Raw genomic sequence first — 14,010 nt, 5'->3', positions numbered from 1 at the left:
CCCAGAAAATACTCAACACTGTCTTACTCTCTCATCTCTGCTGATGTTCATGCTTGGCACAAGCAGGAAATGAAGACTAAGACGTACACAAAATCTCAGCAAAGGTTTGGAGACTCACTCAAGTTAATTGAGGGAATCTCTCTCCAATATCTAGCTGACCAGTAAGCTAACTGAACAATGACTTCAGTGGCAACACGTGGCAAAGAATGCAGACTTTACAGAACTATTCCAGGAAAGCCATTAAACAAACACCCAAAACAGCAGCAGCAGCAATGAATGGCCAACTCTACGTGCAGGGCTATTTTGAATTCCAGAGTTGCCACATTTACCATGTCCAGTTTTCAACATTATACTCAACAAAATAAGACAACCACAAAAGAACAGATATTGTATAAACTGGTTTATATGAAATGACAAGAAAAGGCAGCTACTAAGAGCAAGAAGAGGAGCATTGGTGGTATAGTGGACTTGTCATTGGACTGCTAACCTGAGATCATCAGTTTGAATTCACTAGGTACATCATAGGGGAAAGATGAGGCTGTCTGTTCCCATTAATATGTACAGTGTTCCTTCCCTTCCCTGCCCCCCAAGTGAGGTGAACAACAGAAATGTGGGTGAAGGGAGACAGTGGACAGTGTAAGATATGAAAATAAAAGTAATCTTTCATTTTGAGGGTGGGCAGGTGGGGGATGGAGGGAAAAAAGAGGAACTGGTGCAAAGTAATCAAGTAAAAATAAATTGTTTTTAAATGATGATAGCAACATATGTACAAATGTGCTTGATACCACTGATATTTGAATTATTATCAGAGCTGTAAGAGCCCCCAATAAAATTACATATTTTATATATATATATATATATATGATGTATCATCTCAGGAACCCAAAGAGTCCATCTGACTTTGTCCTGTAGGATCACTATTAGTTGGAATTGACTCGATGGCAATATGTAAGAGCAAAAGGGAAGAAGGGGAACCATTGCTTAGGAAGCCATGCAATTTTTTATGGTAATGGAAAGTTTAGCATTGAGTAAAGGTAATGGTTTTGCAACATAATTACTGTCCTTAATTCAAATGTGTTATATATATTTGCATAACAATAAATAGAGCCTAAATTCTGAATATCTGTTTGCAGAAAATGATGGATGACAGTGAAAGCCCCAAACCCATTCTCAAGGTCCCCCAAACTGATTGAGCCTCAGGTGAATTCCCTCTAAGTATGGACCAGAGATGGAAAAGGTCTGTTGTTAAATAGGGTAATTTGTAGAGGGGATTACTGCAGTTACAGGTAGGTCAAAATGTGACACCTTGTCATCTGATCTCCTTCTTGAGCTAATACTTAATTGGTCCAAGTTTAAATATCACGACCTCATTTTGATTGAGGTTTGTCTCTGTTTCATTTTGTTATTATTGTTGCCATTTTGTATTTTGTTTTGATTTTGTAAGTTTTTCTGTATATGAAACTCAGGCTAGGTAAACCTGTAGAGACAGCAACTGAATCTTATATGATCAAGAACCAATAGATATGAAGGAAGAAAACCAAGCTTCATCAGAAAACAAAACCCAAAGGATTTACAGAAACCCAATTTAGATGTTTCAACAAATAAATGCAATGCTAGAAGAGCACCTTCATCTGTGCCAAGAAATTTGGAAGACGGATGCCTGGAAAACCAACTGGAAGAGAGGCATATTTGTGCCAATTTAATGAAAGATGATCCAACAAAATGTGGATGTTATCATCACTCATACCACAAAAAACATGGGTCTTGAGTCAGTTCTGACTCATAGCAACCACACACACACAAAAGAGTAGAAGTTCTCAACAAAGTTTCTGAGATTGTAAATCTTGTGGAGTAGACAGTGTCATCTTTCTACCATGGAGTGGCTGGGAATGTGAGCCACCAACCTTGCAATTAGCTTAAGGCACTGCACATCTTCATTAATATTATTTTGTTGTTTTTGTTAGATGCCTTCAAGTCTCCTCCAACTCATAACGACCCTTATGTAAAAAGAACTAAACATTGACTGGTCATGTGTCATCCTTACGATTGTTCTTATGTTTAAGCCCATTGTTGCAGACATCTTGTTTGGAGTCTTCTGGTTAGTGTAATGCTGCAGCTGTTGTTGGATAATCTTCAGCAAAATTTTACTAGCATGTGATATCAAGAATATTATTTCATAATTTGAGCATTCTGTTGGGTCATGATCTAGTGAATGGGTACAAATATAGATCCCTATGTGTCAGTTGTCCAAATAGCTGTCTTCCTCATTTCCTGGCATAGACAAATGAGTGCTTCCAGTGCTTCATCAGCTTATTTAAATATTATCATTGGTGTTCCATCAATTCAAGGAGCCTTCTTTTTGACCTTATGTGCACTTTGACTTCAATATCATTGGTTCTTACACATATGCTACCTCTTGAAATGGTTGGATGTTGACTAGTTCTTTTGGGTACAATGATTGTGTCTTCTTTTCATTTTTTTGGATGCATCCTGCATCATTCGATAGTTTGACTGTAGAACCTTTCAATATTACAACTCAAGGCTTAAATTTTTCTTGAGTTCTTTCCATTTAAGATATGCTGAGGATTTTTTTAAAGTTCTATATCTCTAGGTTTTGGCACATTTCATTATAATATTTTACTTTGTCTTCTCAAGCTGCCCTTTGAAATTTTCTGCTCAGCTCTTTGACTCCAGCCTGTCTTCTGTTGCCTTACCTATCTACAATTAGGAGCACATTTCAGTCTCTTCTGACATTCACACTGATCTTTTCTTGCTTTCCTGTCTTTTTATTGACCTTTGCTTTCTTCATGTGTGATGCTCTTGATGTCATCCCACAGCTCACCAGGTCTTTTGTTGCTTGTGTTCAATGTATCAAATGTGTGCTTCAGATGTTCTTAGAAATCAGGTGATGTATACTCAAGGTCATATTTTGGCTCTTGGGAATGCATTTTCTTCACCTTCAACCTGAATATAAGCAATTGATGGCCTGCTCCACAGTCATCTCTGGCCACGTTCTAGCTGCTGATATTGAATTTCTCCATTTTCTCTTCCCACAGATGTAGTCAAATTAAATTCTGTATATTCTGGAGTAGTCCACATATATAATCATCATTTTTGATGACAAAGTAAAATAGAGGGTCAATAAAACAAAGGAGGGAAGGAGGGAAAGAGAGAGACCCTCGATGAAATGGGTTGACTCAGTGGCTGCAGCAACACCCTCAAACATAGCAACATTTGTGATGATGGTGTGGGACCATTCAGTGTTTTTCTTCTGTTGTACAGAGGAATGTTATGAATTGGAACCAAATTGACCACACAAATCAAACAACAATAGTGTATATAAACATAAATAGGCATATACATGTATTATTTTATAGTGAATGTATCATCATAAAGCATTTAAATAGAATAATGGTCTATAGTAAAATTCACACGATAGTCATCAAATAATAAAGTTTTACGTTCTTTCTGTAGAACTAGGACAAATAATTTTAAAAGGAAAAGATGAAGAGGACAGAAAAGAAATTATCTTCAGGAGGATCTCTGAACCTGCCCTACATATTTAATTTTTATAATAGTGGAATTTTGTTAAAGTAAAAAATATGGAGTTTATTCAATAGAAAGAGTAGCAAATATGAAGCAAAATTATTATGGGATATGATTAACCCAAAAGTGTCATTAAAATAGTTTTGATGTGAGGAAGTAGAGGATTTTGATTATAGACCAAATCAAAATGTCTACCTTGATGACAATAGAAAGGTCTTTTAAAGCATCACAAGATATTTCTAAATTCCAGATTTGTGTTAGACAGGGTTCTCTAGAGAGATAAAACCAGATTGTTAATAATTATATATATATACAGATAGATATATAACACAAGAAATTAACAGTTAAATTATATATAGATAGATATATAGTACAAGAAATGAACAGTTAAATTATAAAGCAGTACAAATAGCTCAGTGAAAATCACTCCTATGAGAGAGTTGTGAGACACTGGCAGTCCTTCATGTCTTGAAGGCTGCCAGGTAGTCCTCTGTAGAGAGATTCAGGCTATCCCGGCAGAGGCAGCAAACAGCAAGGCAGGTCACCAACAGTCAGTCCCCAGCTCAAGAGATGTAAATTCCAATTTTGTGGTGAAGTAAATCTTAAAGGCACCTCAAATTACAGCCACACAGTCCACAGGTTAGGTGTCCCACAGGTAATGTAGCTTGAAAATTGAGGCACAGAACAAGCAAGGCAGCTGCACTCTGGTCCGATGATCAAAGAGCAAGAGACAAGAAAGGCAAGGCTCACTGAGCCATTTATCCCTCTGCCCTTCAATTAATCCCACATGTGTTTATTGGCCAGACTGGCACAATAAACTAACTATCTCGACCCACCATTGCCAACCTGGCACCTGTACACAAGTTTTTAGCCATAAATACTTATATAATTTCCAGACATTGATGAAATGTCTTATCATCAATCATCTATCATAAATATAGATGAAAACACACTGAGTCCAATTGTATCTGATATACCATACCTGAACAAAGGAAAGATATGCAATAAGCACATAAAAATACATTGACAATTACAAACCTCACTTTTGCAATTGATCACGTGGTCATAATTGATAGGTAAAAGTACCTTCTTCTACTACTCATTCTGTATTACCTTTGCCCTCAGCAAGCACATCAGCTGCCTGTGGTTTTTTGCCTGGTGGGGTGATCCAGACCTTCACTCCTGAAGGGTCTGGATCATTATATGTCCTGTCAGGATTGGGTTGCTTACCATTTATTTAATAACAGGGCATGGTAGCACTGAGAGTTGGCCTATGGGATCTCCTAGATTTCAGGCACATTCTTCTTTACCTCCATTATGTAACACCAGCCCAATTTCTCCTTGGTAATCAGGATCAATCACACCACTTAGTACAGTGACACCCTTCCTGACCTGTTGATCCAAAGGCATGAGAAGCCCAAAGTGCCCAGGGGGCATTCTCAGCTGCCAGTTCAGTGGAATCCGTGCTGTGTTTCTAGGTGGGAGAGTTCCTTCCTTCGGGACCAGGACCTCCAGGCCTGAGGAACACAGGGTTGCTGGGACAGAAAGCAAAAATGCTGCAAGTGGATCACTAGGAGGAATAGTGAGTGGTGTCACTCCAGCTTCCACCCCTTGGTTCCTGGACCCATGAATTCTGGCTATTGGAGACACAGCACCATATATTGGCCACTGGTTTAGAGCATTTACAGCTTCCTGGAGAACATTGCTCCATCCCCGCAAGTTGTTGCCACCTAGTTGGTGCCATAATTGTGTCTTTAGGATCCCATTCCATCGTTCTATCAAGCCGGCAGCTTCAGGATGATGAAGAACATGATGCGACCAGAGAATTCCATGGAAATGGGCCCATTGCAGCACTGCATTTGGTTGGTTTAAGGAAGCCTGGACTGCCAGATGGCCTAGATTAGACCAACTTGAAGTACCTGACCTACCTCGCTACACTGTAGAGGAAGGCAGCCAAAAGCTCAGAGAAATTGATATGTTGGAATGGGTCTTTCAGGATATTCCCATAGACCCAAAAAGGAGGTTTCCTGAGGACATACCCCTTATCACAACCATAAGTGGGCCCCAGCATCTCTTAAGACTCCTGTAATTCCTATTTTATGTGCTTCTACCACCCTGATTATGGTTATATTGTGTGGGTGCACTACAGGGATTCCTAAGGCATTGCCAATTAATCTCTTCTAGTTTATATAGCAAACTAATATTCTTTCCAAAACTATACTTTGTGAAAGAGCATCATCTAACATTTTAGAACTCACACATGTTGGATAAGAACATATATTTGACGATCCCCATCTGCACAGGCTTTCAAAATGCAGTTTCAGGAATTTGACTTGCAAGTAGTTTCACTTTAGCAAGTGTCTAAGACAATGATGGAAAACACCCGAACATCTGCCATCCAGCCCTAGAGAGGCATCAGTGTCTCGGGATCCAGACAGTCAGTAATTTCATACAACATAACTCCCATTTGAACTTCAGGTCTAGGTAAAGAGCTAGAATGGAGCAGTGACAGAATCAATGGAGCAGGTTGAATATTATACACTGGATGAAAATACCTCAATATTCTGTAGTTAGTTCTAAGATCAAAGGAAGGGACTTGAGATAATATGTGCCAAGTATGACATTGTTTAAAGAAGAAGAAAACCAAACTAAGAAAGATGGCCTTAATAAGCGTGTGTATATATTTATGTGTGTGTGTGTGCATGCATGTGCATATGCCACCATTCTATATGATCTTTAAGTCCATGGCCTTTTCAAGTGGAGATGTCCAGACCTTTCTTATGAAGCAACTCTGGATAGGTTCAAATAGGCACCTTTCAGTTGATAGAGCATTTAGCAACTTTTGCCACCCAAGTGTGACATTCGTTTGTATAGGGATATAGATAGATAGATAGATAGATAGATAGATAGATAGATAGCATAAATTTCTTTAATATGAAACCTAGGGATCCATGAAGATCACACTTATAATTGACCTGATAAGAGAAATACTGAAAACATAGGCTGTATTAACCTAAAATTGACCTCTAGAACAAAAATGGTGATCATTCTGCCTCAAGTGGAATATTCTATTCATGTCCCCAAAATTTATTTTAAGAAAAATATTAACAAAATAGAAAATGGACTAGGATTTCGAGTGTGAATAAATTGATGAAACGCATTATAAGGGAAATCCATGCTGTCACTAGAAGGGTTCAGACATCCATCACTGAGTGAGTGACATTGCTTGATGACACTAAAATAACTATCTGTACAATTTTGGTGCAATTCATCAGCAGAAATTTATTACTTTTTATAAAAATATCCCTATCACTAGTAATACAAAGGAAAACAGGTAACATGTATGAATATACCGACAAGGCCGAAACGCCATGCTAATTTGTTACGTGAACCTTCTAATGCGGGGTAGCCATAGTTGTCATTATTATTCAATTACAGCGACACTTCTAATCTAACGGTCTTGTCTGGCCCGCTGCAAGTATTTGCCATTGTTTTTGTTGCTGCTGTTGTTTCTGTAGTAGTTGCTCATTTTAAGTTTTCTAGTGTTTTAGCCACAGTATCGGGGTATTTAGTCTTTTGAGCCTATATTAATCACTTTAAAAAATCTGAATGAAGGAAAAGTAGAAAAATAAAGAAGGCATCTGCTCAGTTACAAATGATGTTGCAATTCAATATGGGAAATATTTGACAAAATAATTTTGTTGTTAATATTTATATAATCTAAGGCATACAGCATTTAAGTAATTCACAGCTACGTGTATTATATGTTATTTTATGATTAAATGGATAATAAATATGACTAAAGATTCTGATTGGCCTCATACAGAAGGAAGTCCAGGGAGAGGTGGGTGACCCCAGGAGCTACCACGCTGGGTGAAACCCAGCCCTCGTGGTGCCTCTGAGGGCGACAGGGGAAATGTTATCGATCTTCAGATATGTGAATGACTATTATGAAGATGGAAGATTAAATACAAGCTATGTATTTCCAGAGATAACAACTAGAACCAAGAGAAGGAAGAAGCTTTTTAATACTTAGAGCTAGTTGACAGCGGAATATCTACCCTTTAATAGTTAATCAGAAGACAGAATGCTTCAATTGAATCTTGTGCAATGACGAGCAATAGAAAGAGATAGCCATGGGTACCTTTCAAACACTGATAGCTCAGGATTATATTAAGTTGCTATTCGATTGGTTCCATGATCTCCATGATCTTTTTGTAAAGGACCTTACTGAAATTTTTCTAAACACTGGCAAAGTTACCATTGTTGAACCTTCTATAATAAATGACCATTCACATTATGGTACGCATCCTTCAGCGATGAGGCTAAAATCACTGAGAATCCTAAGGTACCAAAATACTTATTTTCACAAGTTTAAAAAGTGTCTGTAGTTAGAATTCAATTAAAAATCAACCCAATTTTAAAGTCGTACCCCACAAAGCCCATCAAAACAATATTGAAAAGCTTGCAATACAAAGCCGGTAACATGCTATCTATAGGAAAGACAGCAATAGCATTACTATCACGTCTTTGAAAGGGTGTTCCCACTGATGTGAAATATTCTCACTATACGGCCTTAGGATACAATCCTCTTCGGCCAATCACTTTCCAAATAGCCATCTGGACGTCTTTGTTCCTGAGGCTATATACCATGGGGTTTAATAATGGAGTAACAATTGTGTAGGTCACTGTTACCAGCCTATCTTTACTGGATGAAAATTTGGATGATGGTCTCAGGTAGACAAAGGAAGCACAGCCATAGTGGACAATAACCACAGTGAGATGGGAGGCACAGGTGGAGAAGGCCTTTCGCTTGCCTTCAGCTGATGGGATCTTCAGGATGGTGCGAACAATGAAGCCATAAGAGATGCAAATGAAAGTCATGGGAACCATCAGAGATAGAACTCCACCAATGAAGATGATCAGTTCATTGATACTGCTGTTACTGCAAGCAAGCCGGATGACTGGTGAGATGTCACAGAAGTAGTGGTTGACCTTATTGGGGCCACAGAAAGGGAGTTTGAAGACTAAGAGTGTCCCTATTAAGGAAAACAGAAAGCCAATCCCGGCACAAGTGGCTGCCAGTTGTCCACAGACCTGCCAACTCATAAGGATAGGGTAGTGAAGTGGGTGGCAGATGGCAGCATAGCGGTCATAGCCCATCACTCCCAGTAGCATGCAATTCGTGACAGCAAAACCAAGAAAGAAGAACATCTGTGTGGCACAACTAACGAAGGAGATTGTCCTGAGCAGAGACCACAGGTTGATAAGCATCTTAGGCAAAATGACAAACGTGTAGCATGTCTCAGAGATGGAGAGGATCCCCAGAAAGAAGTACATGGGTATGTGGAGGTTGCGATCCAGGCGGATGACAGTGACGATGGTGATGTTCCCACTCAGGATAACCAGATATAGAAACAGAAAAACTCCAAAGAGAATGGGCTGTGTTTCTCCAAGGCTGGAAAATCCCAAAAGCAGGAACTCTGTCACAGAAGACACATTCATTTGGTTGGACTGATCCAAGGGACTGACCTAAGGAAAAGAGAAACGAAGGAGGAATAGATTATTGGATACTGAAAAATGCAGATAGGTGGCCCACAATGGATTAAGGACCATTAAATCACAGAATGAAGGACTATAAAAAAAAAGATGCCTTACTAATTATATGACAACTGAGTTGTTTCTGAGCACTCAGAGAAGTGACATCCATGTTCACTGATAGTTTTATCTCCCTTATCATATTGAAGGTTAGGTGATCTTTCATACTGACTACTCCAAAAAATAATTAGGGAATGAAAATTAAAAAGTTTTCCTTTGTAACAACTTTAATTCTGTCATTTGTCAATTCCATCATGCCCTACACCTTTGCTTCTTCATCTAACAGAGATTCTGCAACAGAGGAGCACTAGCATCTGTTTTTATTAAAAGTACTTAGCCGAGCACATACACATTGTAAGCTTTTAGTAAATGTCAGATTCTGCTACAGAGCACCTGATTTCATTTTCAAGAAGTGACTTTTAGTTTTTCTTTTTGTTGTTTTCCTTTACGCTTATCTCCAAGGTTTAAAAGAAAATACACACGTACACATACACCAAAAAACTCCACCCAAAACATTATTATTTTACTTTAACATGAACTATCAAACTAACATTAAACGCTAATTGCTATTCTTCCAGGTTTGTACTGACAATATTTTATAAATTTCAATTTATCTTTCATTGAATCATAAAATCTATCTTTGATCTACTTTATAGACACAGTAAGTAGGAATATGTAAATTGCTCTAATAAAATAAAATTCTTACAGTTAAGTCAATCATTGATTCTACTAACTTTTTGTCATCTGCCAAGATAGACCTGGTTTACATTTTTGCTATAATTAAAACTTCAAAAATGAAAAGAAATCAAAGCAAACAGACTTCCTCAAAATGAGCTGTAGTGATTCTTTATAACAATATTTTTCTTGGATTTCAAGAAGAGTCTATTGACAATGTCTAACCTCTAGGCAATATTACAATAAAACAAATTCACTGCCATTGAGTTGAAGCCCACCACTGAGGCCCTACAGGGCAGAGTAAAGCCATCCCTGTGTTTCTGAGAACTCCTGGCAGGATGAGAAAGTCTCTTCTTTTTCCAGCAAAGTGACTGACACTTGCAAAGTGCTGACCTTACTTTTGGCAACCTAAGTCATAATTGTGTTCATTCATTACTATTACTGTGCTTTTGCTGGGGCCTCCTCACTTTCGAAGGGGGTGTTGCAACAGAAGTACCTGTTTAATTTTTCCAGCTAAGTGAATCATAGTATAACCAGTAGGTTAATGGGCAGAATCTATACATTCCTTGAGTGGTCAGATTATCACTTCCTTTCATTTATTTATTCATTGATGTGTTAACTAATTAATAATTTAAATTAGTAATATATACATTTAACAAGTGCTGTCTGCCTTTATTTTAAGCTCTAGAAGCCAAGTGCCATTTGTAGCAGGATTGCTGTTGTCACGGCTTCTTCATCGGTTCTTCTCTGCTGTCCCCAGACACATCAACAATCAGACCTAGCTTCTCCACAGTGAAACAGTTTTCTCATCTTACAGCCTCTTGTCTTGGTGCTTTGGCTCGTGTTTTCTTTCATCTGGATGTTACTATGAGGATGGCCTCTCTACTCATATATACAGTGAGGTATACATTACTTGAAGGTGATTTTGTGTCCCCCATATCATTGAAAAATCACATCACTATGTTAAAAAAAAGTATTTGTGGAATGATTTTTTTATTAAAGATTTGATTTTTAAACAGCACCTCTGGCGAAGATATTATTTAAACTTGTAGAAAAACTAGTGGCCTTTTAAGCCTTGGAAAAAGAAATCTGGGGTCAAAGATTCAACCTACTATCCTGAAAACTATATGCTATTCTGTCACATATGGAGAAGTTGTAGAATATAAACAAGACCCTCCATCACATTTTTATTGCTCTAACTCTTCATAGTATTTTGCACATCAATTGGTAACTAACAAGGAGAGACACTAGAATAGTCCTTCCTTGGAGAATAGAGATATTTACCTCCTCACTGCCCATGTCAGAGGCTTGTGCAGCAGGCTATTTTTTCACAGGATGTTAATTAAGATAATGAAGTTCAAAGGCAGTAAGTAGCAAGTCTGGAAAGAAAAAGTGATTCAGTTAGAAACTCCATGTTTTACTTCGTTGTTTATTATCTTTTTCTAATATACCTTGATGACCAAAGAATAGTTTCATATGACATTCACGAATGCATGATGAATGAGCCAGATGTTTTAAGTTCATTCTTTTCATTATTATTATTATTTAATCATTTCACTGGGAGATCTTACAGTAATCATAACATTTCATAGTTCATGCATATCAAGCAGTATTGTACAGTTGCTACCACATCAGTTTTAAAACATTTTCTTTCTTCTTGAACTGTTTGATATCAGCTCCCCTTCCTAACAAGGTGTTATTAATATTTTCCCTTTGTTTTTCAATTCTCTAACAGAGGTTCTATCAGTTCAGCTGAGCATGTTTTAAGGTATTTCTTTCAGCCACTACTGGTGCCTATCTTAGCTCAATAAGCAACATTTTCTTGATTTTGTTTTTATTTACACTCCAGTCCTATAATATTCTCTGTATTTTCAATCCATCATATATATCTGTACCTTTCTCTGACCACCAGTACTGAGTAACTTGATAGATAAAAGTTCAGGGGGAAATGAAAACATTTCAAAATTTATCACTGGTATCACTTTTCAATCTATCAGATACCAAATGTTACCTTCACTCAATTTCCCATATAAAATGAACCAACAAGAGCATTTCCTTCTGTTCTCAAGCACAAAGCTATTGAACAGTACTGAAACCATCTTCGAATCAAATGAAATTTCCAAGACACATATTCTCATACCTGTTTCTATTCTTTCTACCACTGACATTTCAGGGCTCCAAACAGTGACTCCCAACCTTCTCTGCTGAGAATTCTGAGAAGTATCCCCCAAAGCATCATTGAATGATTTTTCTCTTATCCCCTATTAGTTGTGGACCTAGGATGTTTGCTGATATTTACATTTTTCAAATCTCCCAGGAGTCATTATTGCAACATTATTTTTGGCCAATTCCCATCTCTGCCCCAATTAGTGGAAAGGGTGAGAAAAATACTATGGATCCCACAGGGATGAAAGAACCAGGGGTGGAAAAGTGGCATTCGCAATCCGTTTACTTTCGCTTCCAGTTTCCCTGATGGTTCATTAAGGAGTGAAGGCTTTTGCAAATTAAGAAAGAAAAGGAAATGTGGAAATCCCACATTATAGGAGGTAACACAGAGCTAACTTCCCGAACTACTTTTAATGAACGATAATTCCCTTCTTCAGAATCATCGTGACAAACGAAGCCTTGATTTGTTTGCTTGTTTTCAAATAAGAATTAATTATTTATTTAAGTCTGGGTTCATCTGAAACCTCAAAATTCAGCTTCTACAGCATGGACAAAAGGATAGTGTGAGAGATAGGGAAATGGTGATGTCTTGGCTGGTAAGGTTGAAATCTTAAAAAGCAGCTACTTAGAGCAGATTTGGGTACTGAAGGAAAGCTCTGTAGTGTTTATGTGTCTGAGTAACCTTGTGTTGTTGTAACAGAAATACTGCACGTGATTGGTGGTTCTGAGGGTTAGGTACTGGCTAGTAACCCTGGGAGAAAGATGAGTTTGTCTGGTCCTGAGAAAATGGTTAGTCTCGAAAACTGTACATAGGGTCTCTCTGCATCAGAACTGACTCGATGGCAGTGGATTTGGTTTGTTTTTGGAAGGCTCTAACAGAAAGCTATTCTATCACAGTTCAGAAGGTGAACTCAAGGTGCCAGCTGTTGGGAGAGCGTTCTTTCTGTCAAGCATCCGTGGGTCAGGTGCTCCTGGAAGATCTCCATGTGTCTTGGCATCAGTCTTCCTTCGGGTCTAGGAGTTCTCAGAGCAAAGACCTGGGGTACAAAACATGCACACTACTTTTGATTTTTCTTTCTCAGTGGTAGCTGCTCACTTCTTTTTCCTCTTATGACTGAAACAAGGGTATGACAAGTAAGAATGACAACCTTTATACATGTGATAGTTGTGCCATGCCCTCGGATAAAACTGTCACTCAAGATAAAACCCGACCTAACCCTGCCTCAGTAAACTGCTGCTGTTAATTGTGATTAGCTGTTGCCTAGTCCATTTAAACCCAGAGCAATCCCATGTCCAACAGAACAAAATACTACCCAGGCCTGTGCCTTCTTAAAGAGTGACTACTAAGAGCAGATTTTGGAAATGAAGGAAAGTTCTATCCTGTTTAGGTGTGCTCACTGTTTTTTGTAACCTTTTGCGGCTATAAAAGAAACAACAAATGTGTATGGTGGTGCGTTGGGTGAGGTACTGGACTACTAACTACAGGGTTAAACAGATGTTCCTTGGCTCCAACCATTTGTTGTAGGCAGTATGTCAACCTACCTTCTTAACATAGAGAGGTTAGGATTTATAATACCTATCACAGAATGGAAGATAATTATATCAGATCACAAATTGGAACCATACATTTCTGAGCCTCCTGGCCTAGTCAAGTTGACACATGTTTTAGGGGTAACACAATTTAATTCATGAAAGTCACAGTGGTTGTATTAGTCTGGGTACTTTATGAGAAACAAATCCACAGAAACTCATGCATAAGAGAGAGGTTTATATAAAGGTTAAGTGCACATCAAAAAAAAAAATCCCAGTGCTGCCCAAGCCCACAAGTCCAACATTAACATATCCAACACCAAACCACAAAGTACTCCTCCATCTCACAAAACAGACATAATGATGCTGACTGCCGGAGGAAAGCTGAGTCAGTGAATGTGTAAACATCTCAGTGCTGGCAGGGGTCTCCACAAGGCTGCTCCAGCACCCAGGGCTGCATCAGGATAGGTCCATGTGGCTTCTCCTCGGGGATGC

General features: G+C 38.3%; 1 protein-coding gene across 1 annotated transcript; it reads right to left on the bottom strand.

Moving 5' to 3' along the window:
• Positions 1 to 183: 183 nt before the first annotated feature.
• On the bottom strand, positions 184 to 9,051 carry LOC142438211 (olfactory receptor 10R2-like). Its single transcript, XM_075540773.1, has 2 exons — positions 8,132 to 9,051; positions 184 to 223 (listed from the first exon to the last, which is right to left on the bottom strand). The coding sequence occupies exons 1-2, from the start codon at positions 9,049 to 9,051 to the stop codon at positions 184 to 186; spliced, it is 960 nt and encodes a 319-aa protein (XP_075396888.1).
• Positions 9,052 to 14,010: the final 4,959 nt, after the last annotated feature.

Source organism: Tenrec ecaudatus, chromosome 1 (assembly GCF_050624435.1).
Source record: "Tenrec ecaudatus isolate mTenEca1 chromosome 1, mTenEca1.hap1, whole genome shotgun sequence".
NCBI classification, from domain to species: domain Eukaryota; kingdom Metazoa; phylum Chordata; class Mammalia; order Afrosoricida; family Tenrecidae; genus Tenrec; species Tenrec ecaudatus.
This window is presented reverse-complemented; position numbering and strand designations above follow the sequence as displayed.